The 15,066-nt window shown below is 39.8% G+C and overlaps 1 protein-coding gene across 1 annotated transcript in view; it reads right to left on the bottom strand.

Annotated features, from left to right (window-relative positions):
* Window positions 1-11,022: 11,022 nt before the first annotated feature.
* The window catches only part of STK3 (serine/threonine kinase 3), a 266,921-nt gene continuing 262,877 nt past the window's right edge, over window positions 11,023-15,066 (bottom strand). The window contains exon 11 of the mRNA XM_044743927.2: window positions 11,023-14,343. Within this exon, the coding sequence (XP_044599862.2) occupies window positions 14,185-14,343 (159 nt within the window). The 3' untranslated portion in view covers window positions 11,023-14,184. The remainder of the gene's footprint in view (window positions 14,344-15,066) is intronic.

A 15,066-nucleotide genomic window follows, 5' to 3' on the forward strand; every position in this document is an offset into this window, starting at 1 on the left:
TGTATATGTGTGTGTACATGTGTCTGTGTGTGTGACTGTGTGTCTGTATGTCTATTTGCCTGAGTATGAATCTCTGTGCATGTTCACATGTGTATCTATGTGCCTGTGTGTATGCATGTGGGTGTGTTTGTGCCTGTGGGTGCGTATCTGTGAATGTGAAGTGAAATGAAAGGGGCAGCCTTACCCTTTAGGAGAAAGAGGTGGAAACAGCGGGCCTCCAGGGCTCCCAGCAGATGTTACTTCCACAGAGAGGCTTTTTCTGCACTCCCCCAAATTCAATTATGTTTTCAACCCCCTACTGTCTCTCCCTTATGTCTCACAACGCTCAGTATCTTTCCTTCTTGGCTCTTATTGTGATTTGTCATTTTTGTTTATTGAGTGCTGTCACCTCCACTAACTGGAAGCCCCATGAATGCAGAGATATTTATCTCCGGTGCCCAGCACAGCACTTTGCACAGAGTAAATGTTGACAAATAATCAATGAGCCAAGGGCAGAGGGGCTGGTGTAAAGTATGAGGTTAAGGCCTTCTAATTGGGAGCAAGGCTAGAGAAATCGCAGGTCCTTGGGGAGTCGGTTTGACCTGCTGCCTAACCGAAGCAAGGGTTGGGAGGCCTCCACAAAGCAGTTTCCCTGCATGGAAATTCTTAGCAAGCCTTCTAGGCTGGAGACCTGTGATATGCTGGTCAGGTGGTGCCACCAACAACAAGATCGGAAGGGACAGCCTCCCTGCGGTGCACATTTTTGAATGAGCTCCGGAACTGAGGAAGGACTGCCAAGACATTCCAATCGGGTAATGACCATGAACCAGTTTGCAGGTGAATGGCGTCAAAACGGATCAATATATCAATATATAAGTCACCCACTCCTCTGGGGCAGGATCCAACAGAGACCACATACATGGTTAGGCTTTAGAGCAAAGGGCACTAGATGTGCTGCTGTTGGGATGGCTGGTATCACTTTTTACTGGTTAGAGGGGCAGACTTGATATTAATGTTTCATTGCTGATCCTCCAAAACCCAAATCTAAGCCCTTCATTTAAATATATCTTCCTTGTGGCTAGCTGAGCAAAGCACAGTCTGCACAGCAATTGGGCCCTGCAGTTCACTGGCGGGAACATGAATGAAGCCGGTGGGGCGTGTGCTCGTGTGGGAAGAGGAGCTTCCAGTGGGGACTTGTCTGCCGTGCACCAGCTGTGAGATGTTGGCCATGACACAGCACCTCCCTGGCCTTCAGAGAAGAGGTGACGTCTGTACTAGGACTTGCAGCGCGAGGAGGGGAGAGTAGAGGGAAGAGCGTGTGCCCAGTTTCCTGGGCGGCAGGACTCGGGGCCAGCATCAAACCTGTTCTGCTCCAGGTCAGAATGAAGTGGGTTGAGGGGAGTGGATGGGAGGCTGCTTTAAGGGTCTGAGTGGAGATGGATGGATGGTGGGGCACTGGGATAATGGCAGGAATCCAGCCCAGGCGTGTGGGAAGCTGTGGCCAGAGGATCTGAGAGTTCTGAGCGTAGGTGGGCCCTTCAGGTATGGCCCCAGCTTCTGGGCTGGCAGTCTTAAAACAAACTTATTCTGTATTCAGTTTGATTGATTGATCAATTTAAATTGTGGTAAAATACACATAGCATAAGATTTACCATTTTAAGTGTGCAGCTCAGTGGCATTACATACATTCACGTTGTTCTGCAACCATCACCACCGTCCATCTCCAGAACTTTTTTCATCTTGCTGAACTAAAACTCTGTACCCATTAGTCACTGACTCCTTGTTACTGCTCCCCCCAGCGCCTGGTCCATATGCAGTTTTGCATTCTATTTATTACACATGCATATATGTGTGTCGAGGGAGCACTGCTGCAGTGGTAGGGTGGAAAAAACTTATGTGGATCTGCATGAAAATTCTAGGTCAGACGTTTCCTAGCTGTGAGAACTTGGTTAAGTAACATCATCTTTTAAAACATTTGTCTTTCAGTATAAGGATGATGATGATGATGATGATGTTAATAGCTAACATTCACTAAGCACTGTTCTGAGAGCTTGACATGTATTCATGCATTTAATTTTCCCAACAACCCTATAAAATGAGTTCTATTATTATTCCCACGTTGTAGATGAGGATACTAAAACAGAGAGGGCTTAAATAGCTAAGTAGCCAAGGCCACAACAAGCATTTACGTTACAGAAATGGTCATGTAAGAAAGTGCCAGGCACAGAGTCAGTGCTCAGAAATGTTGATTCCTTTTCAGGAGTCCTTACCAGTTCTGGTGTGTATAGTCTACGTAACAAGAGCTTCCTGTGTGCCAGGCACTGAGTCTTATAGTTATAGTCTCATTTCAGTCTTCACTACAACAACAGAAGGTAGATACTTTTTAAATGTATTTTTAGTGGCATTTATTTGTAAGTATAAGTTGAATATGATTGTCATAAGAACTCAAACTTTATAGGGAGAACTCAAAACTCACATGACCCTTCAACTTCAGCCTCCTCCCTGGAGTAACTGCTGTTATTGCATTGGTGTATATCCTTCCAGAATTTTCTATGAATTTATATACAGATCTTTATACCTGGAGAATTGAAGAGTAGTTTTGTAGATTGCTCCATTCTGGAAATGCCTCAATGTCACTCAGATTCTTTCCCATGGCAGTTCATAAAAATCAGCCTCATCTTTTTAGCTGCTCCTAGCATTCCACGGTATGGTTGTAGCAGAGTTTATTTAACCATCCTCCTCTGATGGTCAGTTAGTGAGGCGAGTAATATTATCTTCATTTGGGGGCTGGGCACCTTGTCTAAGGCCACCCAACTGTAAAGTGGCAGAGCTGGGCTCCCGTCCACTTCTACCTGGCTCCAAGGCCAACAGTCATAACCGTTATAGTATAAATTAACACGAACATAAAGCTTTGCTTTAAAGTCAGATGGAAACTCAGCAGTTACTGAGCGCATTCATTTGTTCAGCCTACATTTATCGAGCATCTGCTATGTGCCACAACAAGTAGTGGAGAATCCCTTCCTTGATGTTTCTCCTCTCTTGACTTCTAGCTTCCCCTCATACCTCCTTGCCTATTATAAAATCTGTTGGCCAGTCTTCTTGCTCTGCCTACCCCCAGGGTTTTAGGTCCTCTCGCCTGTCCCTCTCACTTGGCACAGCCTCCATGGTTCTTTTTGCTTAATCTTCTACGTGACAACAGAAGTCTTCATTTCCAGGTCTACCTCTCTCATCAAATTCCAGACTCAAGTTTCCAACTGCCTCCAGGATGCCTACTCCTGGGTATGTCATAGGCACCTAAAATTCAACACGTCCAAATCTGAATTCATTATCCTACTCCTCAAATCCACTCCTATTCTAACGAACTGTGTCACTGTTTTGAGGTGGCCCAAACTGGGGTCCTCAGGTCTGCCTTTAACCCCTCACTCTTTTTTTTATCCCCCAACTCCATTTAGTTGGCCAGCTCCACTGGTTCAATCTCCCAAATAGTTCTTGGATTTGCCCTCTCCCTCCATTGCCAGTCCCATCATAATTCAAGCCCTCAGCCCCTTTCCCTGGGCTAGCACAAAGACCTCCCCCTCTCCAGTTCTCTGAGCTCCCAAAACACCTGATCCGTTGCTCTGTTAGCCCTCATCTCAGCACCCTGAGATTACAGGGGTTTTGAGTTGAGGTATGGACCATGTTCCAATCCTCTGAATATGCCTGGCACATAAGTGTCTAGAATGCAGTTAGTCTCCCTGAATGTTTGCTGAATGAATGTTAGCACCAATGACGTTTCCAAAAACGCTAGATCAAAACCCCAAGGTGCTGAGCCAGCCCTGATGGCCTAGTGGTTAAAGTTCAGCGCTCTCACCACTTCAGTGGTCCAGGTTCATTTTCCCATCTCGGAACCACACCACCCAACTGTCAATTGCCATGCTGTGGTGGCAGCTCACATAGAAGAACTAGAAAGACTTACAAGTGGAATATACAACCATGCACTGGGGCTTTGGGGAGGGGAAAAAACCAAAAAACCAAAAAAACCAAAAAACACCAAAGTGCCTTACTTAAGGCCCTCTACTTTTACATCAAGGTTTTGGAGAAAGAGTAGGAATAGGACAAAGCAGAATTCCTGGCTCCTACGCCTGAACGTGTCGTCAAGCTGACTGAGAATTTCTTACCATTAAACTCATCCCTCAAGTTGGCACTTTAGGAACATAATAAATAATATCTTTTTCATTACCTTTGTGTGGTGGTGATTGTAGGTCTGTCATCAATCCTGGGAGTTTGCATATCAATCAGGCAAATAGTAAATTTATAAAATAAAAAATAGAGTTGGTAGCAAAATATATATTATTGCTCTCACTTTACTGCATTGTAAGTACATTTTTCTTTTCTCAACACATCAATTGAAGATTTTATTTTATAAAGCACTTTTTAGTACTGTGCTCGGTTCCTCATGATGCAGGAAGTCCTAAGACTATTCTGAAAAACATAGATATCCCTTCCTTTTCATACAGATTTCTGTACCATTGACAATAGAATTATAGGAACAAAAGTTAAACTGTCTCATAGCTAAAGCAAAAAACCAAAATATTCCATTTTCATACTTCAGTGAAGCAGATATGATGTCTCAGTCTGTTTTGTGTGAATTGAAGGGTCTGGAACTCCAGAGATGTGGCCATTTTCACTACATAATGACAACAAGGAAGCTCATGTGTCGTCCTTTAGAGACCATTCACTCAGGCCTTATAACACAGTTGGATGCAGGGAACACAGCAGTATTTGTCACCTGAATTTTCACATTCAATTGGAAACTTATTTGTTCAAGAGCAAAATAAATGCCTTACAAGGTTCCAAAGTATTGGATACCAGATAATCTAACTCAGGTTTGGAAGATGACACAAATTTGCACATTTTGTGAATGTCAGGCCTATTCTCATGAAAGCAGTCTGCTTTCATTTCTTTCCCTACATCTTTGTTCATTCATTTATCTTCTTATCCACCCATCCAGTAAATACTGAATGACACTGGAGACACAGTGATGAGCAAAAGACACAATCCATGTCCTCACGGAGACAAGCAAGGGCTTTTAGCACTTAAAAATTTGGTTTCTAAGATTTCTTAGCCGTTTGCCTAAAACCAAAATTTAAATCACATTTCTCTCACGTGTGCACCATCCATCATTCAACAGCGTTTATTAAGCATTGCTATGTCAGGGCCTGTCCTGGTGCTACAGAGATGAGGAAACCCCGGGCACAGTCCTGGCCCTCAGACAGCTTAGTCAGTGAGAGAGACAGAAGAACAAGTAGATACTATGAGGCATCACGGAAAGTGCAGTGATAGCAATGTACGTCTGGGCACACAGCGGGTATCCCTGAGCTGAGCTGACAGAATGAGGAGAAGCTGGCCACTTCACTCTCAGGAGGGGTGGGCAGGAACAGAGGTAGGTTACTTGAAGGGGTGTTGAGAGCAGAGAAGAGAGGCAGGCAGGGCCTGGTCTTAGAGGGCCATGTTCGCTTTAACAAACTGTATCCTGCAGGTGATGGAATCCACTGCATATGGGATTAATGGTGCCAGCAGATGGTGGTGGGGTTGGTTTAAGAGGAACAAGCCTGGAGCAGAGACAGTTAAGGGGCTGCCGCAATGGTCTAGGCAGGAAATGAAGAAAACCTGAGGGTCAGAGGAGAGAGAATGTAGATGAGGACACAGATTTGAGAACTCTTTGGAAACCTGAGCTGGCAGAGGGATGGTGTGGGACAATGAAGATTCAAGGACTTCCAGGTTTCCAGCACTGCGGCTGGATGGAAGATGGTAGCACCAACTGGACAGAAAATACAGGGGGAACAGTGTTTGGTCATGTTGAACTTGAGGGATGTGTGTGACATCAAGAATGCCTGGGTAATTTTTTATTTTATTTTATTTTGAGGAAGATTAGCCCTGAGCTAACATCTGCTGCCAATCCTCCTCCTTTTGCTGAGGAAGACTGGCCCTGAGCTCACATCTGTGCCCATCTTCCTCTACTTTCTATGTGGGACGCCTACCACAGCATGGCTTGCCAAGCGGTGCCGTGTCCGCACCCGGGCTCTGAACCAGCGAACCCTGGGCTGTGGAAGCAGAGCCTGTGCACTTAACCGCTGCACCACCAGGCTGGCCCCTGACTGGATAAGTTTTAAGGAGAAGTCTAGGCTGAAGGCAAGCATTTCAGAGCCATTAGCGTATAGGTGTTTACTGAATTGGGTATGATGCCATTTACAAATATTGAAAACACCATAGAAGACAGATCTGCAAAAGTCATCCCTGTATTTACTCTGAGAATCTTGATAATGAATACTGATACTGAGTTGAATATTGATGGTGTGCTTTCCCACGGGTGTCCTTAGAGAGACTCTTCTCATCTGAGTACTACGAATAGTTGGGTTTCTTCTGAGCAACACAGTATGCTTTTATCTTTTTATTTTCCTGAAGTTAAAAAACTTTTATCTATAATGTATTGATTTTCTTAAAGCTTATGATTCAATGGTTTTTAATACAGTCACAGTATTATGCAACCATGACCACAATCAATCTTAGAACATTTTTATTACCCCCAAAAGGAACCGCGTACTCATTATTTCATTCTTTTTTATTACTGAACCATCTTCCCTGGTATGGACATACTATACTTTATTTATCCATTCATAAGTTGATGAATGCTTTTATCTTATAGACCAGTAATGTCTAATAGCTTTATAATGTGGACCACAGATGTGAGCCACATACGTAATTTTAAATTTTCTAGTAGCTTCATTTAAAAAAGTAAACAGGTGAAATTAATTTTAATACAATATTTTAACACAATATATTCCAAATATTATTTCAGAATATGTAATAAATATTAAAAATTATTAATGAGATATTCTACATTTTATTTGGTACTAAGTCTTTGAAATACAGTATGCATTTTATACTCACAGCTCAACTCAATTTGGCCTAGCCACATTTCAAGTGCTAGTAGCTACCACATTGGATAGCACAGTTAGACAACGTAAATGGTTTTTGGTTTCCTTCTTCACTTTGGCTTCTAGGAAGTTGTGAACCAAATTTTTCCATTAATGTGATTCATGGCTCCAAATTGGTTCTCTACTTTTGTTTTCCCTTTGTTTTATCTTGTCTCATTTGTTTTTAATTTATTCTACTTTGTTATACTTTATGATTCCTCCTCTGTAAATTGCCTTAAAGGTGGAAAAATGCTGAAGTTCTTGAGAAGAAAACTGCTGACAAAAAGAAGATAAACTTTTCACTCGTGGCACATAGCTAGTGAATTGATTTGAGGAATTGAGTTCAAGCCTGCTCCTTTAGATGCTGCTGCTAAACCTCTACCCACCTTTCTCTGGCCCCTTTGCCCTAAACCCAAGCTCAGCAAGCTTCTGCAGACATCATTTCTTCTAGATACTTATCAAATAATAGAAATGAGTACAGCTGAGTGTGACTGGTAGACATAGGCACTAGGAAATACGCCAGATATTACTTGGAATTAATTTATTTGGAAAACAGTCAGTGATTTGGAAAAACAAAAAAAAAAAAAACAGATAACATGATCCTGTGACCTCCTAAACTGCAGGATAGAGAGCAAATAAGACAAATGATCCTCAATGCATTTTTACCAAATGCTCTGATTGTGTAACGAACTTTCTCAGAGACTGACGGTATGCTGAACATTCTTCCTCCTCTGACAGCCTTTCTATCTGCATGCTTCTCCCTCCCCACAGTGCCCCTCGCGCCCCCCCCCCCCCGCCTTCCCAAGCCTTCCTCCATTCCTGCTTTCACGGGGCTTCATTGCTATCTTTCTTATTGCACTTGCCACACTCGGGTGTCTACATCCTGCACCAGGCGATAAGCACCAGCTCTTGGGCAGGAACCATGTCGCCTTCATGTCTGTATTTCCACACGTAGCATGGAAGCCGGCATGCAGTTGGTGCTCAATAGATGTTTGTTGATAAGTAAAGAAAGTGCAAGGCACTGGGGCTCTCTGGGCCAGGCAGTGTGCTAAGGGCTTTCCGTGCATGTCTCATTCACTTTTCACAATCTTCTGAGGTTGTTCTCCGTTTGATAAAGAAGGTGAGACTTATGGGGAAGTTAAATAATTCACCCAAGGTCACGAAGCAAGTTATCTGGCAGAGCTTCAAAGACACCTAGCTTCGAGGAATTCCCGTCTGTTAAGGAGAAAAGCTTTCTTGTCTTTCTATACAAGAAACTAAAAAAATGAATTTGCTTCAAATTGGACACAGTAAGGACAGGCCTTTTGTGCCAGAAGCAGTTGTTACTTCCTTTCAGCCAAGTTAGAAAAGGTTACTATAGACAAATATTGTGTATATTTGTATACATTGTATATATTTGCTGTCACTGCTTTGGATAAATGTCAGGGAAATGTGCAACACATCAGCATTCACTGAATGAGAATAAAAAGCTAGCAACCCTTAGATTTGTGTGAAATTGAAATAATTTTGCATTAAGAACTTTAAAAAATTGTTTGGACTTCCGTGATTGCTCACCACACTCAAATTCTGAATCATACCCCAAACTACTACTTACTTGTTAAGGCAATTTACCCTCAAAATCAAAAAGCCTTGCTGAAACTTGTTAAGGCTTAGGTTCATTAGTCCATTAATAACAGTCTCCAATATTAGGTATAGTTTTCAAAGACCACATTCTAAGCACATAAACTAATTTATGGTCATCAGCTGGTGTGTTTCTAAAATAAACTTCTATATACTTTCTGAAAGGTCAACAGAGAAGGAACTCATGAGTTTGCACATTGACTCATTAATAATGAAACAATTCTGCGTTTCAGATTCCTCAGTGCATCTTGTTTAACATCGAAGACTTCAGTTCCAAGTGTTATTATGTCTTCTCATTTGAATATTTTTGCTAAGAATATTTTCCTTTTACATAGGAAAGAAAGCTGTCATGGAATAAATGGAAGGCTGAAAAGACATGCAGCTGCAGGACTGCCCCCATCCAGCACGCTCTGTATACACTGGAACATTAGAAAGAGAATATTTAAAAGCTGAGAGCTTTAGTATCAGGTTTTATTTAGCTTCCAGTCAACTAATTACAGTTCACCTTGAAAAGTTCTATAAAAATTTAAAAGACAACTAGTTGCTTGGTATAAACAAAGGCAGGCACTGGATTTTCAACTAGAAAAATTTTAGAACTCATTAGCTTTTACTGCTTTCTCATGAAATAGAATAGAAATGTTTTTCTATGGAGGAAATGTTGGGTATGACACTTTTGTAATTTTGGGTTAAAATTGTCATTTCTATCATGCTAAAAACACCTATTTCCCTTTGCTCTCTTCTATTTCTTTTTTTCCTCATATCCTTCTCTTTTCATTGAGAATACGAAGTGACTTATGACTACAATAAAAGTGGAAAAATATCAAGAGGTACATAAGCTTTTTTGAGGGATTCTGATCAACTGGCTGATCTGGGGCTGGAAAGTATGGCACGTGCTTGGTCAGCCTAAATCAGTTTTCGTGTGAATGTGGTTTCAACAGGTTGCTGAGGGCAGGTGTGAGGGCCAAGGGCATTATGGTGCTCTCTCTTTCTTGGCTCCTTCCCCAAGAGGAAGGACAGTGGTTATCTCAAGGCTCTAGGAACCTCATACCTTAGAGATCCGTTTCCCCCCTGGTGGTAATACTCACACGTGGAAGATTCCAGCAGGGTTCTAGGTCTAGGACCTCAACAACAAATCCCCTTGACACATATTACCATATCTGACACCTACAAGAATCCTAATGAAAAGATACAAAAATTACACGGTAAGTACAGTGGAAGGACTCATACCTCCAGATATTTCCTTTCTTTCTCTTTTTAAAAATCTTTTCTGTTTTTATAAATATAGGATCGGGGAAATGTTAAGTATGCAGACCACAGAATTTCACAAAGCTATTAACTATAGATTTGATTTTGAGTTTCCTGGGACCAAAGCAAATTGGGAAACCCAGTAAATTACCTGATTCATATTTTAAGGACCAAGAAAGCTAAAACTTTAGTAAAACAAGACTTTAGGGGCATAAATTTGAAATTTTCTGATGCGTCTTCACAAATGGGGCCATAGATATTGGCCTCTAAATATCCCTAAAATAGAAAGGATAGTCTTAAAGACTCAGCAGATGCTCAAAAACTGGTTATTATTATTGTTGTTGTACTGCGATTACCTGGATATAAGGAAAGAGACTAGCCTATATAATTAATGATGACAATTTTGTTGTTTGACCTAATTACATTCAATGAAACTTTATTTACTACCATTTATGGCTAATATCCTGGTAAGCATTGTGGGGAAACAAGATGGAGGATAAACATAAAGTCTCTGCTTTCAGGAAGTTTGCAATCCAGTAGGAAGATAAATCAAATAATTACAATAGAGTTTGGAAGCAGTTTGGTTTGGTGAAGAAAGGGCTCAAACGAAGCAACAATGCAAGATGAGGTCATAAACGTCAGTCAGGCAATGTAGCAGGTCTTGAATGCCAGGAGGCATAGTTCATTCTTAACTTGGTAGACAAAGTTCTGTAAGCAGAAGAGTGACCAAAAAAACAAGAATATTAATTTAGGGAGCTCACTCAAGTGAAAAACATGGTAGCAGGGAGTCCTGCTAACGGTAGGGTCCAGTGTGAGAAGAGCCTAGACTTGGAGCTGTTTTTCTAAGATTAGTAGAAGAATTGAGCTGGTCATCAGCTTTCTCTCTCGGGGTCTTTTCGTGCCTCAGGGAAGTAGTTGGCTGAGGTTGAAGGTGTTTTGGGTGGATGTGGAACAGGGAGAAGCTGACTGACTCCCTGGAGGAAAGCCATGATTCAGTGGCATCAGACTACTCAGCTAAGGCATACAAACACCCTTGGGTCCAGATCTCATCAGACTGCTCAAACAGCAGAGAAAAGTAGTTCTCTCAGACCCCAGATTACTGGGTTTTGGGACCAAAAAAAGAGTATCTAGTACTCCAAAATAGCATTTTGATGGAATATCTAATTAAATGCCTGTGCCTAATAACAGTTTAGTAATGCAATGTAACTTCAATTATTTTTTTAAAAATATTTTATTTAGAATGTTACATCATTAGTATTTTCAGGATTTATTTTAATCATTAATCTTTAACATACAGGACAGGAAACGAAAATGGCATTCCTATTGAATGCTAATGTGTCAGTAATTTGAAAAGATTTCCTGTGACAAAGTTGAAAACTTCTTATTAATGTATTATATAATTTCCGCTGGAGAAGCTACTTATCCTTCAGTGGGTAGAGAGTGATTTTAAACCTTGGGGATGTATACAGTAAATAAGCAGAGAAAAAAGAGAAAAGCATGTAAGTAATATATGTAAGGTTGTTTAGCATAGTGTCCCCAATAACAGATGACATTATTTTGAAATCCATCTAGATAAACACATTTTCTTCTCCAATTTATACTGAGCAACTTAGCTCAAATTTTGAACATAAAACTGTACTAAAATAAGCTAAGTGTATTACAAATGTGTAGAAATGAGTCATTTAAGTTCATTAAATCAAAGAAAAAACTTTCTCACCTACAGGACAACATATACAACGATGCTGGCTCTTATGCAAGATGAAACCCTCTGTCAGCTTGAATTACCCTTACAATATTGTAGTCATCAAAGGATGAGGGCATACACAAAGTACACTTATCTAGGAACATTCTCAGCAACCAAGGTTAAAATAATAAGAGACTTCTTCTTAAACTAGAAAACTCTCTTTCTTAAACATGATTAATCAAGGCTTCCCTAGACTTGAAGGTTTCCTTCATGGCTTTTGGTTCTTCAAAACTTATCATAAGTTCCTTTATTATAAGGATGTGGGGCAGAGAGTGAGAAAATAGGAAAAATTTTAAAACAAATTATCTTAAAATTTTCTGGAGCATCCTACGGCTCTAAAATAAAACACTGCCAATTATTCTTCATTCTCTTAAATATATGTTTATATATATATTCAAATACACATAACAATGGGGTATTAAAGACTATTTATATAAAAATTACAATGTGACTGGGATATTCGATATTTACGGTTAAAAGGAGGACTCTTGTTGAGACTGAATTAGTAAGACTGGTTAACAGGCCTCACTGAATTAATTTGCATAAATTTTCTAATTTAGCAAACTGGAGAGAAATCATCTTCATAGGTTTCTTGTCATTTCATGTAGGTGGTTTTACTTGGATGATAGCAAATCAGTCATTTGATTCCATCAAATTAGGCAAGATATTAAGGTTACCAAAAAGAAAAACAATTAAGAAAGAAAAAAAAAGGCAGGGTGTTTGAGTTGATTGACTTATCTGACTGTCCCTACAGATTCCAATGAAGATGAAGCTGAAGCATATATTGCACACTCAGTCTTCATTTTTAACAACCTTTATAAATTTTTCAATATTTACCACTATTTTAACAATCTTATAATTTGTATCCAATTATACAATTTACTATTTGTAAGGACTCAGCAAAGCAGAGACAAATGTTATGTCAAGGCATTACCTGGGGCACAAAAGCCATTTTAAAAAGGAATAGAAGCTTTCCAGAGATACCACCCCTTCTGTGGCAGTCATTAGTGAACTTACCAGCAGTTCCCTTCTCTCTCCTCCTGGGACATGGTAAAGTCGCATTTCCCTGCTTCCTTGAAATTAGGAGTGGCCATGTGAGTAGTTTGGAATACCAGTTGTGGCTGACCTGACATGTGTCACTGCTGGCTGGAGCTAGTGTGAGACTTGTCAGTGTTCCTTCTCTTGCTGTGGTGACTACAAAATGTGGCAGATGGTGGAGGCTCCATCAGCGGGGTCCTTAGGTGTGCATGACAAAAGCAGGGCACCTTGCCAACCTGGGACTGGCATGGAGCGTGAGTGAGAAATAACTTGTATTACATTAAGCCACTGAAGTTTCAGGGTTGTTATCACTACATAATCTAGCCTGTCCTGACTAATAGTCCTTCCTGGCATGGAAAAGACAGAAGCCAGGTCATGAGTTTTAACAAAAGATAGAGATGAAATGTGCTGGGTGGCACAGTAAAATTTATTTGTCTTTATGATTTACACATAGTAATTAAACACAAAAGAACAAACACTGTCAAGATGGCCACATGGAAATGACTGGTCCCAGATCAATCACGCCAAGGTTCACTCAGCTTAGAAATGAATTTCTTTTTAATGGTTTTAATCTTTTTTTTTCATTCCTGAAGGCTTGCACAGTTCAGTGCAAATGTTTTCGCTGTTTTGTTATCGTCAGGCACATGATGTCTACCAATTCCCAGGAAATAAATGAAATCAACAAAAAAGTCCTGTGACAATTGAGCACATTTTCACAGAAATCAATTTGATGAGCTTATTAAGTTTGATACAGTTTAGTTATCAGACCTACACATGAAACATGAAACAATAATAACAAGTTATATTTGTCTTAAGAATTTATTTCTTTTAAAATATTTACCACACTTTTTTTGTGCAAGGGTTCCATTGATTTCTTTGGTTTTAAGCATTATAGCTCTGACCTAAATATATATAGTTCTATTGGTACCAAACATCAAAAATAGAAACATTAAACAAAATTTCAGAAGGTAAAAATGGAATTATTGCTTCAGTATAAAAAAGGCCTGGCCTGTCTGGGTACTGTTGCTATTACTGCCTTGCCTCTACTGGAGAACTATCCTGGACATCAAGGAGCGCACCCCGCGGCTCCCTGCTTAAAGCTAACTCGGCTGTACATTATCATCTATTACGAAGTCCCCACCTTCACCAAAGATATCCTGATCTTGTCCTTAAAAACAAAACGAAGTGAATTAGCATAAATAAATAAGTTTACCTAAGGGCATACAATAAATAGGCTACTAGATAAGAATAAAGAATATTGTAACATAAAGCCCTTCAGTGCTGTACAACTAAACAATAGCTTTGGATTTTCAAGGTCTCTAAATACAGCCTTGGTTTTATAACATACTTTTAGTGCTGGTATGCAGCTGACAGATACAGAGAAGAACACATTTCTGTTGTTTTCATCATTTAAAAATGAAAACACAGCAGATACAGTTGTAAATTCTACCTACTGGGGTATGTACCATCATCAGTTTTTGACTGCTGCCTAGTTGGAGAGCAAAAATCTTAGGAGATTAAAAAAAAAATCAGAAAATTCCTTCAATTCTTAGTGGTTTCTTGGTCTCCAGAATAGTTATAGAAACAGAGAAGAAATTTAACTCAAAAGTTTTGTTGCCTTCTTTTCTTTGCATCCATCGCATCCAGAATGGGCTGCCGTTTTGCTGTGTATCTTTGACGAAGCTCTTCTATTTCTCGTTCCATCATGGGATCCAGCGCTTTTAACCGCATCTGTAGTTCTTCTAAACTTAGATTTTTTAACTGGATATTAAAAAAAAAATGAAGCTATTAATATACTAAAGTCATCTACAATAGGTTAAAGTCTAATGAGCTTTAGCTTGAATATTTCAGCAAACTCTTTACATCTTGATCATCATCATCATCTATATTTCATCTTTGACATACAGTTCAACAATTAAAACAGGAATTCCTTCCATGAAGAACCAAGAAGCCACATCTTGCAAGAATCTCAACTGATTTGCAACAAAACAAGAAAAAATTTTGCTTTTAGCAAAGAGCAAATGAGAAAAATAAGCTGATGACATGTATCCGTTTAAAGAAAAAGGCAGAAAGACAAATCCACCACTGCCAACAAAGAGACTTTCAGGATATGTTCTGGATATATTCACTCTAATCTCTCACATCCTCGCCAGCTCTGGAGGGCTCTGATAATCATGAACACTTGCAGAGATCAACCAAGAATGTGACAAGATTGAATACAGGTTAAATTTACTGTTCTATCCTGCATTTTACCAAATGCTTAAATTTTAAGCACTCAGTTAATCAGAAAATTAAATTATCTAGAATAATTTTATCCCAAACATTTTGGTAAAACAGGGTTTTTAATTTACGATGAAAAATATCCCAAACCTGATACAAACAGTGCTGTGTAAGTTTTTTGTTTTTGTTTTTAAAGATTTTATTTTTTCCTTTTTCTCCCCAACCCCAGTACGTAGCTGTATACTCCTCGTTGTGGGTCCTTCC

Source organism: Equus asinus, chromosome 12 (genome assembly GCF_041296235.1).
Source record: "Equus asinus isolate D_3611 breed Donkey chromosome 12, EquAss-T2T_v2, whole genome shotgun sequence".
NCBI lineage: Eukaryota > Metazoa > Chordata > Mammalia > Perissodactyla > Equidae > Equus > Equus asinus.